The sequence below is a fragment of the Nyctereutes procyonoides genome, unplaced genomic scaffold (assembly GCF_905146905.1).
Source record: "Nyctereutes procyonoides isolate TBG_1078 unplaced genomic scaffold, NYPRO_anot_genome, whole genome shotgun sequence".
NCBI lineage: Eukaryota > Metazoa > Chordata > Mammalia > Carnivora > Canidae > Nyctereutes > Nyctereutes procyonoides.
This window is the reverse complement of record NW_026575135.1, coordinates 70,815,298-70,841,466: the sequence shown is the minus strand read 5'-3', so window position 1 is coordinate 70,841,466 and position 26,169 is coordinate 70,815,298. Positions and strand designations below refer to the sequence as shown.

General features: G+C 49.9%; 1 protein-coding gene across 1 annotated transcript; it reads left to right on the top strand.

Annotated features, from left to right (window-relative positions):
- Positions 1 to 2,740: 2,740 nt before the first annotated feature.
- Positions 2,741 to 22,093, top strand: GRM6 (glutamate metabotropic receptor 6). The gene is made up of 10 exons (XM_055302427.1): positions 2,741 to 3,256; positions 5,797 to 6,013; positions 6,300 to 6,435; positions 7,130 to 7,284; positions 14,899 to 15,039; positions 15,142 to 15,342; positions 17,214 to 17,359; positions 17,451 to 18,074; positions 20,649 to 20,960; positions 21,896 to 22,093. The coding sequence occupies exons 1-10, from the start codon at positions 2,741 to 2,743 to the stop codon at positions 22,091 to 22,093; spliced, it is 2,646 nt and encodes an 881-aa protein (XP_055158402.1).
- Positions 22,094 to 26,169: the final 4,076 nt, after the last annotated feature.

The window sequence follows — 26,169 nt, the reverse complement described above, 5'->3', positions numbered from 1 at the left end:
TAGAGTTCTAAATGACTTTTGTAACAAAAATCATCTGGTTGGTAAGTTGGGAGGCTAGTCTAAAAAATACATACATGTTTAACCTTCCAGCTTTGGGGTTAGGAATGTGCAAACATTCTAAGCCTTAAATTTCATTCAATCTTTTCAATTGAAATAGCTGGAGCTGAAATTATGGACTCAGAAGTAAAAGTTGTTGAGCTTTTATCATGGGTGTGTGAGCAGCTGCTAGTCTTCTGTGCTGTGTGGACTTAGGGGAGACACTGTACTTCCTTGGCTCAGATGTGTGTTTCAGGTGAACAGTGACCCCTATGCCACTGTACGGGGAAGAATTATAATTATGCCTTTCTTCATCAATCCTTATTTCTTGGCCTCTCTGCTGCCCATTCTCCCATCCCTCCTCACCCCCTTGGTCATCCCCTCCCAACCTCCCCTCTTCTATTTTACACCCTATTGTTGGGAGACCTGGGGCTCAGTCCTCACCCTCCTGTCCACATCCTCTGCCAAGATGAGTTCATCCATCCATGGCTTTGTATACCACACACTTGCTGATGCCATCCCAGCTTTATCTCCCACCCTGGCCTCTTCCCTCAGTTCCAGATTCATGAATCCAACCAATTGAATGAGATTATCAGCTTTCCTATGTCCCAAATTGAACTCTTGGTTTCTGCCCTCCGCCGACCCGCTCTGCCTGGATACTGGTCCTGGTCCTGACACTCTCAAGGAATGCTGCCCCCTCCTTCCAGATGCCCCAGCCATGACACTTTCCTCTTCCTCATCCTCAGAGCCAGTTCTTCCCTATGCCTGGAACCCACCCACATCCCTCCCCAGCAGCCTGGTCACAGACCCTCTTGCCTCCTTTTGTGAGGCACTCTGTCCCAGCTGCTGATGGTCTGTCTTGTGCTCAGCAGCCACTGGGATGCTCTGACCCTGTGATTCTGGAATCTGCTTTGTGACATTGGCTATGGCCTCCTCTGATCTGTCCTGAGCAAGGGAGGGCTGTGAGGGGCTGTGTGAACCCAGCCCATCCACCTCAAACATCGAGTCTGTATGCACCTTTGCATTGTCAAGCTTGGGACCTGGCACCACCTAAGTGCTCCATACTTCCCAAGTTGTAAAATGGTTTAAGGCAGAGCTGGATCCAGTTCTCCTGACTCCCAGCCTCTGCCAGGGAGAAGTGCCTGGACAGCTCTGGGAACAAGACTGGTGGGAGCCCTTGGATGTGGTGGGGGAAGAGAGTAGGGTGACATGGTTTCTGCTTGTTCCCTCTGCCGGCTTTACCTAAATCCCTGCGGCCACCCTAATCCACCCTAATGGAGCCCAAGCCGGCTCAAGCCCCTGTGGGATGAGCCCACAAATCCCTGGGGCTGGGAGCTCACCACCTGTCTCCTGGATGCCCTTTGCTCTCTCTCTCTCTGCTGATATCAGAGAACCAAATCCAGGGCCTCAGACAGGGATAATGGTCAAAGTATATTGTGGCTAAAGCCCCCTCACTGTGGCCCCCAACAAGGAGATGGGGGAAACTCAGGTACGGAGCCTCACACTGTGGAAGTCACTGCTTCAGACTCCAGAGCCTAGGAAGGCTTTATATATGACCAGAACAGTTCTTCAGGGTTCTATCATCAGATGCAGGAGGTCAAGGCAGAAACTGCAGGGTGGGCTGGCCCTGTCCCTCCTGTCCTTTCCATGAAAGGCAGGATGGGCTGGTGGTTTCATACCAGCCTGAGTGCAAATGCTGATGCTGACCCATGCCAGCTATTTGACCTTAGATGAGTTGCTTAATTCCTTGAGGTCTGTCTTTTCCCATCTGCAAAACGAGGCTCATGGTAAATGCCTCCTCTTTGTAGGGCTGTTGTGTGTGTATTAAGCAGAGTCCTTGCTAATATTAAAGGTCTACTTGCTGGTGCTTCCTTCCTGCACAGCCCTGTTCTCTGTCCTGCTGTTCAGGTGTATTCGGCTCATTTAACCTGAGCTCCTTTGTCCCTCCATTTCCAGAGGTACTGCAGGGTGTTGCAAGGAGGAAGTTGGGGAGTGCCTTCACAGCTGGAACTAAATAAAGCACCTGTGGCTAGGAAAAAGAAGAAGACAAGGACTGAGAGAGAAAGAGAAATTGACAGAGGCAGAAAGATAAGAGAGTCAGAGATTGGGAGGGGGCATGTGTCAGAGACAGCCAGAGACAGTTGGGGTCAGACGCACATGCAAAGACAGGAAAGAAACATCCCCAGGGGAGCAGGGCTCCCTCCTCTCCTAAGAGGGAGGGTTAGGAGACATAGAGAGAGCCAGTGCTGCACGCACCTCCTGTTCAGGAGGGGTCACCACCCTCGGAGTGGCCTCTCCTCCCTTCCTCACAATCCTTAAATCCTCTGTCGCTCTGGGCCCCGCGCATCTGTCACAGCCCTACCTTGACTCGCAGGGGCTGGCGCAGGTGAGTGTGGTCAGGCTGTGCTCTAGGGATGGGTCCCTGAGGACAGGAGAGGGCCGGGCGGTCGGGGAGGGACAGGCCGGCGCGGTGGAGACCGAGGTCGGGCGGGGGGCCCGTGCGACGCGGTTCAGAGGGCGTGAGAGCGCGGCGGAGGCCTGGGGGGGGGGGGCGGGGCGAGCGGATGTCCCAGCTCGTCACCTCGGCCGCGGCTGCGCGCACGTCCCCTTCCCCGCACGCCGGGGTTCTCCCCTGCGCTGCGCTCCGAGCCGCCCGCCTTCTGTTCCCCTCCCGGCCCTGTCTCCCCCCGCAGCGGGACGGCGGATGGCGGGGCCCGGGAGCGCCGCGGAGCCGAGGCTCCTGGCTCTGCTGCTGCAGTGGCTCCTGGTGCTGGCGCAGGCGGGCGCGGCGGGCGCGGCGGGCTCGGTGCGCCTGGCGGGCGGCCTCACGCTGGGCGGCCTGTTCCCGGTGCACGCGCGCGGCGCGGCGGGCAGGGCGTGCGGGCCGCTGAAGAAGGAGCAGGGCGTGCACCGGCTGGAGGCCATGCTGTACGCGCTGGACCGCGTGAACGCCGACCCCGCGCTGCTGCCCGGCGTGCGCCTGGGCGCGCGGCTGCTCGACACCTGCTCGCGGGACACGTACGCGCTGGAGCAGGCGCTGAGCTTCGTGCAGGCGCTGATCCGCCGCCGCGGCGACGGCGACGGCGACGAGGGGGCCGTGCGCTGCCCCGGAGGCGCCCCCCCGCTGCGCGGCGCGCCCCCCGAGCGCGTGGTGGCTGTGGTCGGCGCCTCGGCCAGCTCCGTCTCCATCATGGTCGCCAACGTGCTGCGCCTGTTTGCGGTGAGGGCACCCGCCCCTGTCCTCGCGCTCGGGGGTGGCTGATGGCTGGTCTCCGGGCAGAAATCCCCGAAATCAGAGACCAGCCGCTGCTTCTGAGAAACGCTGCCCTGTGGGCCGGCCCCGCCCCGCCCCGCCCCGCCCCGCCGGTCCGCGCGTCCTCGCCGGCCCTGCCGCCCTGCCAGGGCTGCCACCCGCACACACCGCCCTTCGTGACGACGAGGGCGCCAACCTGTGCGCGGGGAAGGCGGCCCCTCCTACAGGCGGCTGCAGCCCTCCCCGCGGGGCGCGACTGACTAGAACAGGGCGGCCTCTGGTTTAGCGCCCCCTTGATCGCTCGCCCGGGCGCCCACTGCACACCCGCGCGGTGCCCTCGCCACCGCGCATCTGGGTAACGAGCTGCAAGCTCTTCCCGGGACCGCGGCCCTCCTTCTGGTGGGGCGACTAAGACATACCCCCGACTTCTGGCGTGGGGGAGGTAGTTCCCTCGTCTTTAGGGAGCGGTCTTAAGGAATCCCAGGCAGCCCCTTTCTTGCATCCTGCGGGGGGTGGGGGCAGTGACTGGGGGAGGAGCTTAGGAATCAGGGACTGAGGGGCCTTCGACAGGAGAGTTTGGGGGTTTTCAGTAGTGGTCATTCACTGGGGTCCCGCGGAGGGAGGGGGCGTCTCTGTCCTTCAGCTTTCTGTGAAGAGAGGAAGGCTTTGCTTCCATCTGGCTACGGGAGGGGACTTCTGCTTCTTGAGAGTTTCCCTGATTCTCCCAGTCATGGCCTCTGTTTCTACCATCTGGGCACCCCTCCATCATCTTCGTTCCCCACCACCCGGTTCCCACTAGATGGAAGCTAGTCCTATAGTCACATTTTCTAGCTGGCACAAAGGGACCTGATGTGGCTGTCCAGTGTCAGGGGATGCCGGAGAGTCTCCACCTCACTCACCTGCCCTGTCCTTCTGCCTTTGTACCTCTGTCCCCTGCTCTGCCTGGAGCTCTAGTTTCCATCCCTTTCCCTGTGTCTGCCCCTCCAGGCTGGGTGCAGAGCTCTCAAACTCAAGGGCCTTCAGGAGGCAGGTTGGAGTGTAGATGAGTGAAGCAGGACCCCTGCTGAGTGAGTCTAGGGCCCCCTGCTGCCAGCTCAGCCCAAGACTGAGGTGGGGCCACAATCACACATTTTAGACACTGGCTCCCAATTCAAAAAAATTTTATTTTATTTTTATTTTTTAAATAATAGATTTATTTTTTATTGGTGTTCAATTTACCAACATACAGAATAACACCCAGTGCTCATCCCGTCAAGTGCCCCCCTCAGTGCCCGTCACCCATTCACCCCCATTCCCTGCCCTCCTCCCCTTCCACCACCCCTAGTTCGTTTCCCAGAGTTAGGAGTCTTTATGTTCTGTCTCTCAAAAAATGTTTAAATGAAGACATTGGTGCATGACATGCAACCAGGGACCGGATTTGGCTCCCTGGAGCCGTTCTGCAATTCCTGGTCTAGGAGCAAAGCTGTGGGTTCCCAAGTTCATCTCCATTCATGCATCACTGTGATCACAGGTGTTTTAGATTAACCTCCCTGAGGGGTTCCACCTCTACAGGAAGGTTGTTCTGAAGATCAAGCTTTATCGTCTGGACTATCTACAACATCCATTACCTGTGCTGGACCCTTTTCTGACCTTCCCTCCTTTGTGGTTCTTGTTTTCTCTGTCTCTCCATGTGTCTGTCTGTCTGTCTCTCTCTCCCCCTTCCTCCTTCCTTCTTGCCCTTCCTATCCTGTCTTCACACTCCATGCTTTCTTCCTGTCTTGCTTCAGTCATCCCTGTCTCCCCTAGACCAGCTGAGCTTACTCCTTCCAGAACCTTTCCTCTCTTCCACCCTTCACACCATCTGCTGCCTCACCCATCTTCTCTACTCACTCTCTTTTCCTGACTTCTTCAGCCTTCTGCTACTAGTCTTTCCACTCTCCTTTCACATTTACTGCCCCCCTCCCACTCACCCCACTGCCTCAGCATGCTCAGCCCATAATCCCAGCTGTCAATCACTCTAATGCACTCAGTTCCAAGCAGGCCCCTCTAGTAGGCCAGACATACCTTTGAATCAAATAACCCCTTCCCAGCTCCCCTACCTGCTTGCTCTGACCCTTCCTGGGGCTGCCACTCCCCTACATACATGGCCCCTTTGTGTGAATTAGGAAAATATGTTGTCTCCTGGGGCTGACAAGGAGTCTAACTCCCCTTGCAGGTGCAGCCTACACTTGGCTGCAGGCTGGACTTGAGCCCCCACTAACCTTTTGCCTGGACACATGCCTGGCACCACTGTATACAGTGCCCTGCCCTCTCACCTAGACCTTTGTACCTCCTGTATTCCATCAGACCACGTTTCAAAAGCTTTCCCCACACCCTTGGGCCTCTTCATGTTGCTGTCCCACACTGGCCCCTGGCACCCTAATCCCAGACTTCCATGCCCTGACCTGCATCCTGGATCCTCACTGCCCTCCCTCCCCACAGGGTCACTGAGTCTCCAGCCCTAGCACAAGTGTTCTTCCCTATTCCAGATACCTCAGATCAGCTACGCCTCCACAGCCCCTGAGCTCAGTGACTCCACACGATACGACTTCTTCTCCCGAGTTGTGCCACCTGACTCCTACCAGGCCCAGGCCATGGTGGACATCGTGAGGGCACTGGGATGGAACTACGTGTCCACACTGGCCTCGGAGGGCAACTATGGCGAGAGTGGGGTTGAGGCATTTGTGCAGATCTCCCGAGAAGCTGGTGAGCTGGGAGCAGGGGTTCCAAGGCAACAATGAGCCTACATAGGGGTAATCCAGGGGTCATCAGACAGGGCCGAAGCCATGATATGGGGCCCTGGATCCATGATAAGGCCCTGAATCCATGGCCATCAGACAGGGTCGAAGCCATGAGATGGGGCCCTGGGTGGTGCCCCTGTGGGTGGGCACCTCTTTCCTTTGAAGCACTCAGCCCCTGCCAGTGGAGGCCCCAGTAGGTAGGTGGGTGGGTGGGTGGAACAGCAGGTGACTCTGGCACCCCCGGCACCCAGGGGGGGTCTGCATTGCCCAGTCCATCAAGATTCCCAGGGAACCAAAGCCAGGAGAATTCAACAAGGTGATCAAGAGACTCATGGAGACACCCAACGCCCGGGGCATCATCATCTTTGCCAATGAGGATGACATCAGGTGGGAGCAGCTGGCACACTCAATCATCGTGTTTATCAGAGGTGCTCCTAGAAGGCCCTGCCTCCTCTTCTTACATGTCCCCTGGCCACATATATCCTCCCTTTCTCCTCCTCCCTCTTCTTGATCCCCCTTCACCCTCCTGCCCTCACATAGTCTTCCTGCTGCCATCTCTCTGTCTGGTGCACCCAGAAAAGAACCAGGCCTGGCCTGGGTGGAGATGCTCCAGGACTAGCCAACGGAAACACACAGGAATTCCTTTCTGCTCTTCTAATTCACAGTGAGGGAGAGACCCGTGGGCAGATCTAAGTGCAGAAAATGAGCTGTCAGGGAAGGAGCCCTGGTGGCAGGCAGGAACTAGTCCAAGATCCATGGCCACCTGCTGATACCCCCTGAACTGCTCTGACTCAGAGCAAGCAGGAGGCTCTGCAAGAGAAGGGAGGCCCTTCTTCCAGGCAGTGTGAAGTGGGCTGCAGTGCAGAGATCAAGAGGGCTGCCCTGGGGCCAGAGCCTGGCTGGAACCTTTACTACCTAAGAAGCCCAGAACAACACCCCACATCTCATTTTTCCTGAAAAAACGAGGGTCTGATGCGTGGTTTGGAATGGGATAGAAGGAGAGAGAGAAGAACAGGAAGTGGTCAGAAGCAAGTCGGAGGAGGATCTCAGGCCCTCTCACTCCTCGCCCTGTTCCTACCAGGAGGGTCCTGGAGGCTGCACGCCAGGCCAACCTGACAGGTCACTTCTTATGGGTTGGCTCAGACAGCTGGGGAGCCAAGACCTCTCCCATCCTGAACCTGGAGGACGTGGCCGTGGGGGCCATCACCATCCTGCCCAAAAGAGCTTCCATTGATGGTGAGTGCAGGGATGCCCTCCCCCACCACATCCCCTGGTCTTGCTTGCCCTTCCCCACGATCTCCTCTTGGGGGCGCTCATTTTCTCCATCTGTAAAATTTTTCTTTTCATTTAAAATATTTTTATTAAAATTCAATTTAGTTAACATGTAGTGTATTAGTAGTTTCAGGGGTAGAATGTAGGGATTCACCAGCTGCATATAACACCCAGTGCTCATTCCATGACGTGCCCTCCTTAATGCCCATCATCCAGTTACCTCATCCCCCTCCATACCTCCTCTCCAGCAGCCCTCTGATTCCTTTTTTTTAAAGTAATTTTTTTATTGGTGTTCAATTTACCAACATACAGAATAACACCCAGTGCTCATCCCGTCAAGTGCCGCCCTCACTGCCCGTCACCCATTCACCCCCACCCCCTGCCCTCCTCCCCTTCCACCACCCCTAGTTCGCCTCCCAGAGTTAGGAGTCTCTATGCTCTGTCTCCCTTTCTGATATTTCCCACACATTTCTTCTCCCTTCCCTTATATTCCCTTTCACTATTATTTATATTCCCCAAATGAATGAGAACATATAATGTTTGTCCTTCTCCGATTGACTTACTTCACTCAGCTTAATACCCTCCAGTTCCATCCATGTTGAAGCAAATGGTGGGTATTTGTCGTTTCTAATGGCTGAGGAATATTCCATTGTATACATGAACCACATCTTCTTTATCCATTCATCTTTCGATGGACACCGAGGCTCCTTCCACAGTTTGGCTATTGTGGACACTGCTGCTAGAAACATCGAGGTGCAGGTGTCCCGGCATTTCATTGCATCTGTATCCTTGGGGTAAATCCCCAACAGTGCAATTGCTGGGTCGTAGGGCAGGTCTATTTTTAACTCTTTGAGGAACCTCCACACAGTTTTCCAGAGTGGCTGCTCCAGTTCACATTCCCACCAATGGTGTAAGAGTGTTCCCTTTTCTCCGCATCCTCTCCAACATTTGTTGTTTCCTGCCTTGTTAATTTTCCCCATCCTCACTGGTGTGAGGTGGTATCTCATTGTGGTTTTGATTTGTATTTCCCTGATGGCAAGTGATGCAGAGCATTTTCTCATGTGCATGTTGGCCATGTGTATGTCTTCCTCTGTGAGATTTCTCTTCATGTCCTTTGCCCATTTCATGATTGGATTGTTTGTTTCTTTGCTGTTGAGTTTAATAAGTTCTTTATAGATCTTGGAAACTAGCCCTTTATCTGATAGGTCATTTGCAAATATCTTCTCCCATTCTGGAGGTTGTCTTTTAGTTTTGTTGACTGTATCCTTTGTTGTGCAAAAGCTTCTTATCTTGATGAAGTCCCAATAATTCATTTTTGCTTTTGTTTCTTTTGCTTTCGTGGATGTATCTTGCAAGAAGTTACTGTGGCCGAGTTCAAAAAGGGTGTTGCCTGTGTTCTCCTCTAGGATTTTGATGGAATCTTGTCTCACATTTAGATCTTTCATCCATTTTGAGTTTATCTTTCTGTCTGGTGCAAGAGAGTGGTCTACTTTTATTCTTCTGCATGTGGATGACCAATTTTCCCAGCACCATTTATTGAAGAGACTGTCTTTCTTCCAGTGGATCGTCTTTCCTCCTTTGTCGAATATTAGTTGACCATAAAGTTCAGGGTCCATTTCTGGATTCTCTATTCTGTTCCATTGGTCTATGTGTCTGTTTTTGTGCCAGTACCACACTGTCTTGATGACCACAGCTTTGTAGTACAACCTGAAATCTGGCATTGTGATGCCCCCAGCTATGGTTTTCTTTTTTAATATTCCCCTGGCTATTCGGGGTCTTTTCTGATTCCACACAAATCTTAAAATAATTTGTTCTAACTCTCTGAAGAAAGTCCATGGTATTTTGATAGGGATTGCATTAAACGTGTAAAATGCCCTGCGTAACATTGACATTTTCACAATATTAATTCTGCCAATCCATGAGCATGGAATATTTTTCAATCTCTTTGTGTCTTCCTCAATTTCTTTCAGAAGTGTTCTATAGTTTTGAGGGTATAGGTCCTTTACCTCTTTGGTTAGGTTTATTCCTAGGTATCTTATGCTTTTGGGTGCAATTGTAAATGGGATTTACTCCTTAATTTCTCTTTCTTCAGTCTCATTGTTAGTGTATAGAAATGCCCCTGACTTCTGGGCATTGATTTTGTATCCTGCCACGCTGTCGAATTGCCGTATGAGTTCTAGCAATCTTGGGGTGGAGGCTTTTGGGTTTTCTATGTAGAGTATCATGTCATCGGGGAAGAGGGAGAGTTTGATTTCTTCTTTGGCAATTTGAACGCCTTTAATGTCTTTTTGTTGTCTGATTGCTGAGGCTAGGACTTCCAATACTATGTTGAATAGTAGTGGTGAGAGTGGACATCCCTGTCATGTTCCTGATCTTAGGGGAAAGGCTCCCAGTGCTTCCCCATTGAGAATGATATTTGCTGTGGGCTTTTCATAGATGGCTTTTAAGATGTTGAGGAATGTTCCCTCTATCCCTACACTCTGAAGAGTTTTGATCAGGAATGGATGCTGTATTTTGTCAAATGCTTTCTCTGCATCTAATGAGAGGATCATATGGTTCTTGGTTTTTCTCTTGCTGATATGATCAATCACATTGATTGCTTTATGAGTGTTGAACCAGCCTTGTGTCCCGGGGATAAATCCTACTTGGTCATGGTGAATAATTTTCTTAATGTGCTGTTGGATCTGATTGGCTAGTATCTTGTTGAGAATTTTTGCATCCATGTTCATCAGGGATATTGGTCTGTAATTCTCCTTTTTGGTGGGGTCTTTGTCTGGTTTTGGAATTAAGGTGATGCTGGCCTCATAGAATGAATTTGGAAGTACTCCATCTCTTTCTATCTTTCCAAACAGCTTTAGTAGAATAGGTTTGGTTTCTTCTTTAAACGTTTGATAGAATTCCCCTGGGAAGCCATCTGGCCCTGGACTCTTGTGTCTTGGGAGGTTTTTGATGACTGCTTCAATTTCCTCCCTGGTTATTGGCCTGTTCAGGTTTTCTATTTCGTCCTGTTCCAGTTTTGGTAGTTGGTGGCTTTACAGGAATGCGTCCATTTCTTCTAGATTGCCTAATTTATTGTCATAATATGTTCTTAAAATTGTTTGTATTTCCTTGGTGTTGGTAGTGATCTCTCCTTTCTCATTCATGATTTTATTAATTTGAGTCTTCTCTCTCTTCTTTTTAATAAGGCTGGCTAATGGTTTATCTATCTTATTAATTCTTTCAAAGAACCAACTCCTGGTTCTGTTGATCTGTTCCACAGTTCTTCTGGTCTCGATTTCATTGAGTTCTGCTTGAATCTTAATTAACTCTCTTCTGCTGGGTGTAGGATCTATTTGCTGTTTTTTCTCTAGCTCCTTTAGGTGTAAGGTTAGATTTTGTATTTGAGTTCTTTCCAGTTTTTGAATGGATGCTTGTATTGTGATGTATTTCCCCCTTAGGACTGCTTTTGCTGCATCCCAAAGATTTTGAACAGTTGTATCTTCATTCTCATTAGTTTCCATGAATCTTTTTAATTCTTCCTTAATTTCCTGGTTGACCTTTTCATCTTTTAGCAGGATGGTCCTTAACCTCCACGTGTTTGATGTCCTTCCAAACTTCTTGTTGTGATTTAGTTCTAATTTCAAGGCATTATGGTCTGAGAATATGCAGGGGATGATCCCAATCTTTTGGTATCAGTTCAGACCCGATTTGTGACCCAGTATGTGGTCTATTCTGGAGAAAGTTCCATGTGTACTTGAGAAGAATGTGTATTCAGTTGAGTTTGGATGTAAAGTTCTGTAGATATCTGTGAAATCCATCTGGTCCAGTGTATGATTTAAAGCTCTTGTTTCTTTGGAGATATTGTGTTTAGAAGACCTATCGAGGGTAGAAAGCACTAAATTGAAGTCACCAAGTGTAAGTGTATTGTTATCTAAGTATTTCTTCACTTTGGTTATTAATTGATATATTTGGCAGCTCCCACATTCGGGGCATATATATTGAGGATTGTTAAGTCCTCTTGTTGGGTAGATCCTTTAAGTATGATATAGTGTCCCTCTTCATCTCTCACTACAGTCTTCGGGGTAAATTTTAGTTTATCTGATATAAGGATGGCTACCCCTGCTTTCTTTTGAGGACCATTTGAATGGTAAATGGTTCTCCAACCTTTTATTTTCAGGCTGTAGGTGTCCTTCTGTCTAAAATGAGTCTCTTGTAGACAGCAAATAGATGGGTCCTGCTATTTCATCCAGTCTGAAACCCTGCGCCTTTTGATGGAGTCATTGAGCCCGTTCACGTTCAGAGTTACTATTGACAGATATGAGTTTAGTGTCATCATGATATCTATTCAGTCCTTGTTTTGTGGATTGTTCCACTGAACTTCTTCTTAAAGGGGAATTTTAAGAGTCCCCCTTAAAATTTCTTGCAGAGTTGGTTTGGAGGTCACATATTCTTTCAGTTCCTGCCTGTCTTGGAAGCTCTTTATCTCTCCTTCCATTCTGAATGAGAGCCTTGCTGGATAAAGTATTCTTGGTTGCATGTTTTTCTCATTTAGGACCCTGAATATATCCTGCCAGCCCTTTCTGGCCTGCCAGGTCTCTGTGGAGAGGTCTTCTGTTACCCTAATACTCCTCTCCATAAAAGTCAGGGATTTCTTGTCTCTTGCTGCTTTAAGGATCTTCTCTTTATCTTTGGAATTTGCAATCTTAACTATTAAATATCGAGGTGTTGAACGGTTTTTATTGATTTTAGGGGGGGATCTCTCTATTTCCTGGATCTGAATGCCTGTTTCCCTTCCCAGATTAGGAAAGTTTTCAGCTATGATTTTTTCAAATACATATTCTGGCCCTCTGGCCCTTTCCGCACCCTCAGGAACCCCAATTAAACGTAGGTTTTTCTTCCTCAGGCTGTTATTTATTTCCCTTAATCTGTCTTCATGGTCTTTTAATTGTTTGTCTCTTTTTTCATCAGTTTCCCTCTTTGCTATCAACTTGTCTTCTATGTCACTCACTCATTCTTCCACCTAGTTAACCCTTGTCGTTAGGACTTCTAGTTTGGATTGCATCTCATTCAATTGATTTTTAATTTCTGCCTGATTGGATCTTTTTTTTTTTTATTTACGATAGTCATACAGAGAGAGAGAGAGAGGCAGAGACACAGGCAGAGGGAGAAGCAGGCTCCATGCACCGGGAGCCTGATGTGGGATTCGATCCCGGGTCTCCAGGATCGCGCCCTGGGCCAAAGGCAGGCGCCAAACCGCTGCGCCACCCAGGGATCCCTGCCTGATTGGATCTAAATTCTGCAGTCGTGAAGTCTCTTGAGTCCTTTATGCTTTTTTCCAGAGCCACCAGTAGCTTTATAATAGTGCTTCTGAATTGGCTTTCTGACATTGAATTGTAATCCAGATTTTGTAACTCTGTGGGAGAGAGGACTGTTTCTGATTCTTTCTTTTGAGGTGAGGTTTTCCTTCTAGTCATTTTGCTCCGTGCAGAGTGGCCGAAAACTAGTTGTATTGGGAAAAGGAGAAAAAGAGAGGAGAGAAAGAAGGAAAGAAAAGAGAAAAAGAAAAAAGAAAAAAGGAAGAAAAAGAGAATAAAAAGAAAGAAAAAGGAAGGAAAAATGGGGGCTGGGGAAGCAAACAGAAATCAAAAAGCAAAACAAAACAAAAACAAAAAAAAACCACGGGGGAGTATCTTCTGATTCTGTATACTTTAAGTCCCTTGACTTCCCCTAGAACTTGTCCGTCCAGCTGGTCTTCTGGGGGAGGGGCCTGTTGTGCTGATTTTCAGGTGTTAGCACTTGGGGGATTTGCTCTGCCCCCTGCCCGGTGCAGGGCTCAGTGGGGGTTGTTTACCCCGTGAGGCCCCAGGAGGAACAACCGCAGTGGTGGGGCCAGCTCTGCAGCCCTGGAGTCAGCTCCCGCAGTAACTCCGGAGCTCTCCGTCTGCAGGGCCTGGAGGCTCCGGGGCGGGGCCGCTGATCTGCTCAGCTCGGGGCAGGAGCGTCCTTGCTGTCCTGGGCCCTCCGGCCTCTGCCTGTCCCGGGGGAGGCCGGATCCTGGGCTGTGTCCCGGCGCCCTGTGCTCCGGGGCCTGCGCTGTGGGATTCGCGCTCCCGCCCCGCAGCCCCCTCCGGGGAGCCGCCGCCCAAGCCCCTCCGAGCTGCTCCGGGCCCCGCCGTGCGCGCTGCAGCCCTTAGGGAGCTCGGCGCACTCTCCCGGGGCGCAGGTGTCTGTTAGCGTCCCAGGGAGCCCGAGGGCATCCCCGCCCTCCTGGGTCCTGCTCCAGCTCCCTGCGAGCCCCTTTCCGCCCGGGAAGGTTGGTGCAGCTCCTGCTTCTCCGGGACGGGGCTCTCCTGTCCTGGGGACACTCGCCCCGGCCTCAGCCCGGCTCCTCGCGGGGCCCCTCCCCCTCGGAAGCCTTTTGTTTCTTTATTTCTTTTTCCCCGTCTTCCTACCTTGATAGAAGCGCGAACTCTTCTCACTGTAGCATTCCAGTTGGTCTCTCTTCAAATCTCAGGTGGAATTCGTAGATTTTCAGGATGATTTGAAGGTTTTCTAGGTAATTTGGTGGGGACAGGTGACTTGGGGACCCTACTCTTCTACCATCTTGCCCCCCTCCTCCATCTGTAAAATTTTATCGTGTATCTCGCTCAACACCCCTTCTAGGATTCCCAAATTCTAGGATCCTAAGACTTTGTGAATACATCCCTCCAAGCAGTGTTTTTGAATTGGCAAAGGAGGAAAATCCCACTCCACTGTAGAGGGTCAAGAATTAGTTTTGTTTTTGCTTTTGTTTTCATCCAATGCCTATATTCCTGGTATTGCTGGTTCTGCAAAAGACATACTAATTTTAGGGTGGAGAGGAGAGGGAACAAAACTGAGGATGGGGACATATTTTCCTGTTGATCAAATCATGAACCCTGCCTCCCCTCCCATCCTCCACCATCCTGATTATCTGGAAGGATCCAGCAGAGACATTGTCACATGACAATAGGATTGATCATTTTTCCAAAGCCTGAACTGAAGCTGCCTTGATGAAGTGCTTCAGGACTTTTTTTATGAAGCACAGAACCCTGACTTTCAGGGGCTCCCATGCACACCCTTTCTTTCCTTTAGAGTACATTTGGTTGCATTTGACAAATGCAGACTGGAGTAGAATGAGAGTGGTTTCGGCAATAAAGTCATTTCATTGCAAGATAAGACCTGAAAGTAGGCCACTTCAGGTTTGGGACAGTGAGTTAATGATGTTCTCAAAGTCCTGAGCTCTGTCCCTGCTTCTGTTCCACCATTCTCTCTGGTTGCAACTTGTCTTTGTGACTGAGTTGTCTTATTCACAATGTGGCTCCTGAAGCTCTACCTATTACATCTTCACAGCAGCATCCTAACCAAAAAAGGAAAGAACAGCATAGAAGTCTTTGATATGGTGAGGCTCTGAGTTTACAACAGGATGAAAATTCTACCCCAAAGCCCCCAGAAGGCTTTGAAATCACTGGCCAGAAGTTGTTCACATGGCCAGTCCTAGCTGTAAAGTGAGCAGATGGTGAAGGGACACAGCAGAATCATGCCTGGTTCAGATGATTGCTGTCCTCTCTCCTCCCTCAGGATTTGATCAGTACTTTATGACCCGCTCCCTGGAGAACAACCGCCGGAACATCTGGTTTGCTGAATTCTGGGAGGAGAATTTTAACTGCAAACTGACCAGCTCAGGTACCCAGTCAGATGACTCCACCCGCAAATGCACAGGTGAGAGCTACCCAGAGTGGCAAGGGAGGTGAAGGGGAAGGCGGGAGGCGAGGCAGGGCACTTGGGGGCTGGGCACACTTCCTCTGTGCATCCCTAGGACAGGTGAGGAACGCATCGGCAGGGACTCAACCTACGAGCAGGAGGGGAAGGTGCAGTTTGTGATCGATGCTGTGTATGCCATTGCCCACGCCCTCCACAGCATGCACCAGGCACTTTGCCCCGGGCTCACCGGCCTGTGCCCAGCGATGGAGACCACCGATGGGCGGGTGCTGCTGCAGTACATTCGAGCTGTCCGATTCAATGGTGAGTGGGAGCCAGATCCTCCATGGCAGGGAAGGGAAGCCCCTGGGATGGATTTCTCTGCTGGACCTGGGCTGACTCAGATCAAAGGGGTGGGAGAGGTGGAATGCTATAGTGGGGGCACCTGGTACTGAGAGCTGGAAGCTTGAGCCCAATTCTGGAACCAGTTCTTAACACTCGTCCACCAGGCTTCAGCACTCCTTTGCCCCAAGTTGCAAAATTCAGGCGTTGGGGAGCCCTCTGCCTGGAACCCTCAGCCGCTCCCATGCAACTCTCACGGCTGTTCACAGAGCTGGGGGCACCTAAACTCGGCCTGCAAGGGCCATAGTGCACACTGGGCAGAGGCGCTGCCCACAACGTGGACATGCTGCTCACTCTGAGTCTCGGGCTTCCAAAGACCGCGCCACTGGAGCTTGTGGTACAAGTCTCATGTGTCCCGGGTACCAGCAGAGGGTCCAGCACACGGGCAGGGCTCAGAATAAAGCCCCTGAAAAGGCCCACGTGGACTGAGGCCTCACTCGTGGTTTGTGCAGAGGGATACACGTCTTGTTTAGTTACCATCACTATAAAATTAAAAATTGTTCTTCCACCGCATTCTGAGCACCCTCTCTCTGTTAACCTCTCAGCTGAATAGTACAACTTAATATCACCCCAGACCAGCTCTAAAGGTGGTAGGACAAGCCTCCAACAGAAATAGTGTTGATCGTTCAAATCGATACAAATCTCTCACACACACTCAGACCTTCGTCCAAGTCTGAACCCACCATCCCGCCTGGTCAGCTACACTCGCTCTTTTTTCTTTTTAAAGTGTGGTAACATACGCGTAGGATAAAATGTACAATCTTAACAATTGTTTTTAAGGATTTTATTTATTTGAGAGAGAGAGAGCACTTCAGCAGGGGGAGAGCACTTCAGCAAAGGGAGAGGGAGAAGCAGACGCTCCGCGGAGAGGAGATTGCCCCCCACCCCCCATGTGGGGCTCCATCCCAGGAGCCTGGGATCATGACCTGAGCCAAAAGCAGATGTTTAACCACCTGAGCCACCCAGGCACCCCCCGTCTTAACCATTTTTAAGTGTACAGTCTAGTCATGTACACTGTTGTGCAGATTCTCCAGAACTTTTTTATCTTACTGGACTGAAATTCTGTCCCGATTAAACACTAACTCCCCATTCCCCCTCCTGAAGCTTCTGGCAACTTCCATCCTACTTTCTGTCCCTATGATTTTGCCTACTCTATGTTCATCCTATGAGAGGGATCATGCAGTATTTGTCCTTCTGTGACTGGCTCATTTCACTTGGCATAACATCCTCAGCGTTCATCCGTTTTGTAGCCTGTGTCAGAATTTTAAAGGCTTTTAAAGGCTTTTAAAGGCTGAAGAATATCCTAGCACAAATAGGCAACGTTTTGTTTATCTGTCCAACTCCCAGTGAACAAACATTTAGGTTGCATCCTCCTTTTGGCTGCTGCAAATGATGCTGCTTTTGGCTGCTGCAAATGATGCTGCTGTGAACGTGGGTGTGTATCTCTGAGTCCCTGTGTCCCCTTTGGGGGACATATACCTGGCAGCGGAGTCATGTAGTAATTCTACGTTTAGTTTTTGGAGGAGCTGCCACTCTGTTTTCTACAGTGACAGCACCATTTTACATCCCCACCAGCAGTGCGCCAGGGTTCCAGTCTCTCTACATGCGCACGGAGGCTTATGTCCTGGAATGCTAACAGTGGCCACTGTGGTTTGGAGTTGCACTTACCTGATGACAGGGAGCATCTTTGCACGGGTTTGTTACTGTGGTACGCTGGCTCTTTTTCCTGGCTGGGCCTTGGGCCTTTCCGGGAGGGGCTGGAGAACAGCTGAGGATGCCGGGCTGTCCTGCAGGCAGCGCGGGGACCCCCGTGATGTTCAACGAGAACGGGGACGCGCCCGGGCGCTACGACATCTTCCAGTACCAGGCGGCGAACGGCAGTGCGGGCAGCGGCGGCTACCAGGCCGTGGGCCAGTGGGCAGAGACCCTCAGGCTAGACGTGAGTGCGCTGGGGAGTGGCGGGGAGGGCCGGGCGCGGGCCCACCGTCCCCAGAGCCGCAGGTCCCAGGCCCGCGTCCCCTCCGCCACAGGTGGAAGCCCTGCTGTGGTCCGGAGAGCTCCGCGAGGTGCCCCCATCCCAGTGCAGCCTCCCCTGTGGGCCGGGCGAGCGGAAAAAGATGGTGAAGGGCGTCCCCTGCTGCTGGCACTGCGAGCCCTGCGACGGCTACCGCTTCCAGGTGGATGAGTTCACGTGCGAGGCCTGCCCGGGGGACATGCGGCCCACGCGCAACCACACGGGCTGCCGCCCCACTCCCGTCGTGCGCCTCACCTGGTCCTCGCCCTGGGCCGCGCCGCCGCTCCTGCTGGCCGTGCTGGGCAGCATGGCCACTACCACGGTGGTGGCCACCTTCGTGCGCCACAACAACACGCCGATCGTGCGGGCCTCGGGCCGCGAGCTCAGCTACGTGCTTCTCACCGGCATCTTCCTCATCTATGCCATCACCTTCCTGATGGTGGCCGAGCCCGGGGCGGCCGTGTGCGCCGCCCGCCGGCTGTTCCTGGGCCTGGGCACCACGCTCAGTTACTCAGCCCTGCTCACCAAGACCAACCGCATCTACCGCATCTTCGAGCAAGGGAAGCGCTCCGTCACGCCACCGCCCTTCATTAGCCCCACGTCGCAGCTCGCCATCACCTTCAGCCTCACCTCAGTGCAGGTGGGCCGTGGGCTCCCAGGGCCAGCAGGTGGACGGGGAAGGGGGAGCGGCAGATCAGCACTTGGCTGGGGGGTGGCCTCCACTCCCAAAGTCAGGATAAGCACTCTTCTATTTTGGCTCCTATGTTTAAACAAGTAAGGGGAGGGGGGGGGCTGCAGGAGACCGGGCCCCACTCCCTCCGCCTGCTCCGTCCTTGAGGGAACTGGGTCAGTAAGCTGCGGAGTGCCAGCATCCAGCTCCGTGTCTGTAAAACCAATGAAATTATTTTCCTAAACAGAACAGGCTCGTCCACCATTTCGCTCCCACAAAAAATAAGGCAAAGAGCTATCTGATGATTTTCTCAAGGGGAAAAAAACATCTGTTTCCATAAAGGAGTTCCTGCTGCCCAGTCATTGGGGTAACATGGATGAGAGGCACAGGTTCCAGCAATGTTACTGTTGAATGGAGCATCCAGCTCCATAAATGGCCAGGATTTCATAACGTATGTGCACCAAAAGCAAAGTTCCCTCAAGGGGTCCACTAGAGCATTGGAAATTATTCTCACGATCTGGAAAGCACTGGATATTTTCTGTGCACAGGGTGCTAGTAGACAGGTGTGGATGACATTGTGACATTATAAAGCCAGGCCAGCTCACAGGGCTATGGGGAGGGCCTGTGCTCAGCTTGCTTTGGACACAGCACACTCTGCACTCCAGACAAGTGTTCATTGCCACCCACAGGCCTTGGTCCATGCAATTCTTCACAACTGAAAGGTATTGCCATCCTTGTGCAGATAACAGGGTCAGAGCTTCTCCTGTGAACACCAGAACACCAATGCCCAGAGCATCCTGACTTCCCTGGCTGAAACCCCTGTGGTGCCCCTGCCCCCAGGACAGAGATACAGGATAGACTGCAGTCAGTACTTCCTGGCTCATCTGTGGACTCCCTATGTTATACCCTTCTTTCCAGAAATCCCACACCCTTTCTTTTCTTTATTTTTTAAAAAGACTTTATATATTTATTCATGAGACAGACACACAGAGAGTGGCAGAGACATAGGCAGAGGGAGAAGTAGGCTCCATGCAGGAAGCCCGATGCAGGCTCAATCCCAGGGCCCAGGGATCACGCCCTGAGCCGAAGGTAGACGCTCAACCACTGAGCCAGACGTCCTTCCCACACTCTTTCAAAGCACACCTGCAGTTTTACTGGGTTATGTATCAATACGGTGGACATGAAATAGTATCTCTTTGTTTTAATTTGCATCTACTAAATTATTAGTGTAGCTGGCCTTTGAAGGTTCCTCTTCTATGTTGTTCCTGTTCCTATGCTTTGCTCATTTTCTATTATTTTGTAGGAGTTGTGGATTTGTGTGTGTGTGTGTTTTTAATATGCTGGATGCTAATTATCAATTACATGGGTTGCAAAACTTGTAGGATCCATTTTGGTTGCTATTCCTCTGTATTTCAGGCCTTGGCTAATAGTTTCTCATATGCAACATTTTTCCCTCCTTAGAACCTTGTTCTAAGAGGAGCCTCCACACTGCTTTTCTGGAGAGTGGGTGGGGTGTTATTTGCCCCTTGTCCATGGAGCTACTGCCTTCGGGAGAATCACAAAAAGGTTCTCCTGGGTGTATAAATTATTAAAAAGCGTCCCTTACTCTCAGATTACACAGCCCCTCTCTAGGTACTTGGCATGGCACTAGAGTGTTGGCTAGATTTCAGCTCCACAACACAGACACACATACATACACACCCACACACACATACACACACAGAAACCAGGCAGTCTTGTGCAGTGAACAATCTGCACAAACAAGCAGGGCAGCACTTTCAGGGTCCTGCCTTTATGCAGGTGTCTTAGTTCCTACTCTCCAGTTTCCCTTGGCTTAAGGTCATGTCTCTAACCCTCACAGGGAACTGCTCCTCCACCTCCTCCTAGTTAATAGAAGGAGTTGACTTTGATAATTTCCTGGGCCACCTGGCATCAGCTCACATCCTTACTGCTCTCTATTTAGTGCCTCATTCTGAGCTTCACTATGCATTTGCACATGATTTCATTACATTGTGTTCAACAGTTCTCTGGATCTGGAGAAGGAAGGAGTCCTCAGGAACTAGGTTTGCCCTGTTGCTAGATGTGATCGAGTTAGTGTTTTCACATCTACAGGATGGAGATGGTACTGCCTACTGCATGGGATGTGTGAAAAAAGAGAATCTGCTGGGTCTGGCCCTTAATCAGTAGGGCATGAACCATCTCCTCCCCCAAGTGGTGTGGAGAAGCTGTGGATAGGGTCACAATTCCAGGGTCTCTGCCTGCAGTCACTGTATCCTGCAGGGCTTGGTGACGGTTGGAATGCAAGAAGAGGACATCCTGGGGCCCATTACCCAGCCAGCCCTGACATTGCCAGCACATACCTATGCTGTAGTGCCTTCTGCTCACTGGCCTTTGTATGGGCAGCCCCCTCCTGGATAGCCCTTCCGTCTCAGGCCTGAGCATCCCACTCAGTAGGCCAGGAGCCTCAAGATGACTCTAACCTGCCAGAAACATTGGTGAGTGGCCAGGCTGGGTGTGTCCCTGATATGGTGTTGGCTCCTGCAGGTGGTAGGAGTGATGGCGTGGCTAGGGGCCCAGCCCCCACACAGCGTGATCGACTATGAAGAGCAACGGACAGTGGACCCAGAGCAGGCCAGAGGGGTGCTCAAGTGCGACATGTCGGACCTGTCCCTCATCGGCTGCCTGGGCTACAGCCTCCTGCTCATGGTCACGTGCACGGTGTACGCCATCAAAGCCCGTGGTGTGCCTGAGACCTTCAATGAGGCCAAGCCCATCGGTTTCACCATGTACACCACCTGCATCATCTGGCTGGCTTTTGTGCCCATCTTCTTTGGCACCGCCCAGTCAGCTGAAAAGGTAATCTGGGGTCGCCCATCGGATTTACAGCCTCCTTTGTTTCCTATCTGTTCACACAAGGGCTCAATTGTCCCAAGAGCTGGGCTGCCCCCATGAATGATTGTTTGTTGGTTAATTCATTCATGTAGTTAAATACTCATTCATTCATTTATTTGTCAGTATCCCTTTGTTTATTCATTTATTCATCTGTGCTTCTAACCATCCATTAACCTGTTTTTTTTAAAGATTTATTTATTTATTTATTTATTTATTTATTTATTTAAAAGAGAGAAAGAGCATGAGTGGGGGGAGGGGCAGAGGCAAAATCTCAAGCAGACTCTGTGCTGAGTGCAGAGCCCAATGTGGGGATTGATCCTGACCCTGAGATCACAACTGAGCTGAAACCAAGAGCCAGATGCTTAACCAACTGAATCTCCCAGGCACCCCACCATTAACTTATTTTTTTTTCATTAACTTATTTTTATTCAGTTACTTCTTTATATACTTCATGCCCCTCAATCCATTAATCTGTCAGTCCATTTGCTGATCATTACTCCATCATTTATTTGTGTGTATGGTAGACCATGTGTTAATTCATCCCTGTTGTTCATGTTTGACCACTTGCTCTTTTATTTGTACACTCATTTGTACATTTGAAAACATATTCATCCATTCAGTAACATGCTATAGCCCCTTTTAGGCATATGAACCATTTCCCCAAGTGTCACTCGCTGTGAATGGATCCTTTGCTTCCCCTGGTCACTTGTCCGCTTGGTCCTGTGTCATTCATCCTCCTTCCTGCCTACATCAGAGCCACAGCATGACTATCACTTCTTCATGCCATAGGGCTTATATGGTTGCCTTTCCATTCACCTGATGAACACAGATTCATGTGGGGCTGGGGGGTGGGAGAAAACAGGGCTGAATCCCAGCCAGTTTCTTCCTCCATGGCTCAGATCTACATCCAAACCACCACGCTGACTGTGTCCTTGAGCCTGAGTGCGTCAGTGTCCCTCGGCATGCTCTATGTGCCCAAAACCTACGTCATCCTGTTCCACCCGGAGCAGAATGTGCAGAAGCGGAAGCGAAGCCTCAAGGCGACCTCTACAGTGGCAGCCCCACCCAAGGGCGAGGACACAGAGGCCCCCAAGTAGCAAGTGGGGGATGAGTGGGGATGTTTCTCCCTCTCTTCTGTTCTTTTCTTTCCCTTGCTTCATGATGGAAGCTGTGGAAGGTCCAGGTCTGCAGTGACCATTCAGAAGCAGGGAGTCTATGAAGCCCACACCCACCAGAATGGGGCTGTCCTCCAGAAAGACCTGGACCCACACATACCACACCTCATCCCTGCTTTTCTGTGACTGTTGGCATCATGCATACTTGCTGCAGACCAGACTTTCTGCTCATGGTGGGAATCAGCCACCAAGAGGATCCTACTCTAGGGAAGAACTGAACTTACACTCCCTGGTCTGAATCCAGAGAGCATGATGAAGCCTGGGCTTGGCCCAGTGTGTGTGAGATTTCCACCTGAGTAGCCACCAGAGCCTGGGGACTGGGCAGCATGCAAAAATGTGTAGATCTCACTCTAGAAATACAGGGCTGGATTTGGGGAGGGGCAGTGTCCACAAGATCTGGGGACCTGTCTTCTGCTGAGTGACTCAGGCTTGACACAGAGGGATTGGACCTTCGGTGAGAGAGCCCTGTGAGTGAGGATGGACCTGGGACAGGACGTGGGAGTGAGCAGAGGAACTGGGATGTACCCCCATGGGGTTACTTGTGTTGAGGTCTTTTTCTCAGAACCATCACCCATGGGATCACACTTAAACCATAGCTTTTTGCCTTCCCATGCCTACTCCCTTAAATGACCCCCAAACACTTGTGTGGTGTTAGTAGTGTGAGAATAAAGCAACAGGGTGGTATTTTCCCTCTTCTGATGCCTGTGAGGGATTATGGTCAGGAGTTTCAGGTTGGGGTCAGTGACAGAGTTGTATCTATGGTGACAATCAATTCCAAGTAGACATCTTAGGATGAATACCAAAACTTTCCTCTCTCAATATGTACTGAGAGGTCCCCTTTGAAAGATGAGCATGAGGCACAGGGAGGAAGATAGACTTCAGATGCATGGACATTTACTTTTTCTTTTAAAAAGGCTTGGTTTCAATTATGGGATTATATTTCCCCATGGTACAATTTACATTAGTTAAACTGACTCTATCATTTTGAATTCTCTAGTATCTAATGTCTGGAACTGATTCCAAAGGTCACCATACTTCATACAACATAAAGACTCTTGCCTACACAGAATCTCTGTTGCAGAAATAAATTTTGATCCTGGGACCAGGTGTTTCTGTGTTCCTTAAATCAATAGAGCTTCTCCTCTCCTCAGAATAACATTTTTGGTTTATGGATTCTTCTTCTTCACATTTTTGCATTTTTGTATGGTTTCTCCACAGTGTGAATTATGAAGTTTTATTTATCGCTCAGTGCTTTCCAGAATTCATTATTTCATAGGGCTTCTTTCCTGTGTGGATTTTCTGATGTGTAATGTGATGAGGTTTGTTTCTTGCTGAGAGTGCTTTTATAGGGTTTTTCTCCTATATGAACTCTCTTCCAGTGAGCTCTGCTATCCAAAGGAAGGTGTTCTTGTAGTCTTTTTTTCCCTCTTGATGTTTCTCCCAGTATGAACTCCCCAATGTGCAAAAAATGGTGACTTCTAGTTGAAAACTTCACCACATTTTTTTTTACATATTTGTGGTTTTCCCCACTTTAAACTCTGTAACTTAGAGTTTGGATGATTTCTTAGTGGAACTTTTCTACATTTAGAGGATTTCTCCCTAGTGTGAGGTTTCTGCCTTAGAGTCTTGGCTTTCTACTGAAGGCTTTCCCACATTCCCCCATGTTTGTTCATACTGGGCTCTCTGATGTGAATGCTTTGTCACACAGCAGGTTCTGGCTCCTTCGTAGGGCATCTCAAATCCAGTCCAATTGTAGATGATTTCCATAGCATGTACCATTTTGTGTGCAGTGAGGAATCCTCTATTACTAAAGGTGTTATCATATGTAGCATACTTGTGAGGTTTCTCTCCTTTAGGAGTTCTCTAATGTATACAAAGTCTGGAATCCCAGAAGAAGGCTTTTCTACAGTGTGTACCGATTTGATCATTTGATGTCCAGCAAGGGGTTGACAACTTCCTAAAGGTTTTCCCATGCTATTTACATGCATAGTTTTGCCTTCTGTGAGGTTCAATCAATTTGAAACCCTGAATAAAGGTGTTTTTTTCAAATTTGTAGAATTTATAAGGCATTCTTCCTGTGTGCTTCTTTTATGCTGAATAAGAACTGGGCTGTGCTTGTCGGCTTTCTCACATCCATTGCCCCTGAATAATATCTCCCCAGTATGACTTACATGTTCCCGTGACAATGGTGCTCTGGATTGGAGACTTTCTCACATTACAATCACAGTGTTCTCTACAATATGAATTCTCTAAAGCAGAAGATTACGTTTTGGTATAAACTTTTATTCACCTATTCATAAAGGTATCATCTGTGTTCAATGTGTGGAGACTTGTATAAGGAGGGCTTCTCTCACATTAACTATATGCTTATGTCTTTTCACGAGTGTGAATTTTTTCTAACACATCTGTTACATTTACTGTAGCTTTGTCACATTTATTACATTGTGTGCTCTTGGGGATCCCTGGGTGGCGCAGCGGTTTGGCGCCTGCCTTTGGCCCAGGGCGCAATCCTGGAGACCCGGGATCGAATCCCACATCAGGCTCCCGGTGCATGGAGCCTGCTTCTCCCTCTGCCTATGTCTCTGCCTCTCTCTCTCTCTCTCTCTGTATGACTATCATAAATAAATAATAATAAAAAACCCATTACATGTGTGCTCTTTAGAAATTTCCTCAAAATTCATTACTTTTGTTGTCTCTCACTCAATGAATTCTTGTTGAATAAATGTAACTTTTCCCAGAAGTTTGATTTGGGTTTCCTGCTGCTTTTTCATGTAATTACCAATTTAGAAGACTCCTTCCAAACTGGAATAAAGTGCACAATTCCAGGTGAATCTTTCCACTATCATCTTATAGAATAAAACCTCTTCAGAAATACTCCATTATATTGCCACCTTTTTTTCCCTAAATATGAAAAATTCCCAAGTGTAAATATCTCTTGTCTCTTGGGCTTTGAGGAAGGAGGCCTCCTGCAGTAATGGACAGAATATTGACAGCTATAGAAGGCTGGCAGTTTCAGAGATGACCTTTCAGCCTGGGGAGCAAAGGGTAGGAACCAAGATGGGGTGCAGCTCTGAAAGTAGAGACACTGAAGGGAGGCTTGGATGAAAGTCAGCCAAGGGTGTGGAGGGACCAGGTTTGGGCACTGTGAGCCTCATTGCTTCATTCGTGGATTGCTGTACTGGGATACTAACTAGTATATGCTTCCTGTGTCTTTCCCCCCATCCCACACACCAATATCAAGATCATCATTCTGAGGCACCAGCTCCCCACACTTTTAGGGACACTGCTATGGGCCCTGCCCTCTTCCAGTACCTGTATCTGACTGTGATTCATTCTTGCTTGCAGAATCAGAAATAGCAGGAAGGGCACATGGGTCTGGCCCCACATGCTGTTCACTGATATAATCTGGCTGATGAAGTATTTTTTAGTTTATTCTATCAGGGCTCTAGAATGTTGAACTTATCCATACTATCAACTTCTGAGGGTTCCCCCCCCCACCGCCCCGCATCCTGATCTGGCAGATAGGAAAATTTCCCGGGGCCACAGACTTTTTCTTGCTCCTGACACTGAAGACATCTTTCAGTCAGCTTTTGTGTCTAGAAATTGTACAGAGTCAATGTAATGAGTATTGAGATCAATGCCAGCTCTGCCATGTTAGTTAAGTGATGTCAGACAAGATTATTAGCCTCTCCCACCATTGCTGACAGCCAGAGTCTCCTTGATCCCTGAAGAGATGCCCAAATCATTGACCTCATTTCCCTACATCCACCCTCCCAGTCCTACCAGTCACTGCCACGCAGACCCCACTCATTATGCAAACCCCTCAGCTGACCCATCCTAAAACCCCATCTCAGAACCCCCAAATAGCATTCCTTCTTCAAATCTGCTCTCTAGATAAATCTGTGCTGAATTTCCCTCATAAAAATATGAATTCTATTCATATTTCTTCACACCAGTTTGGCTGTGAAGGGTTTTGAAGGCTTTGCTTCCCATGGTTG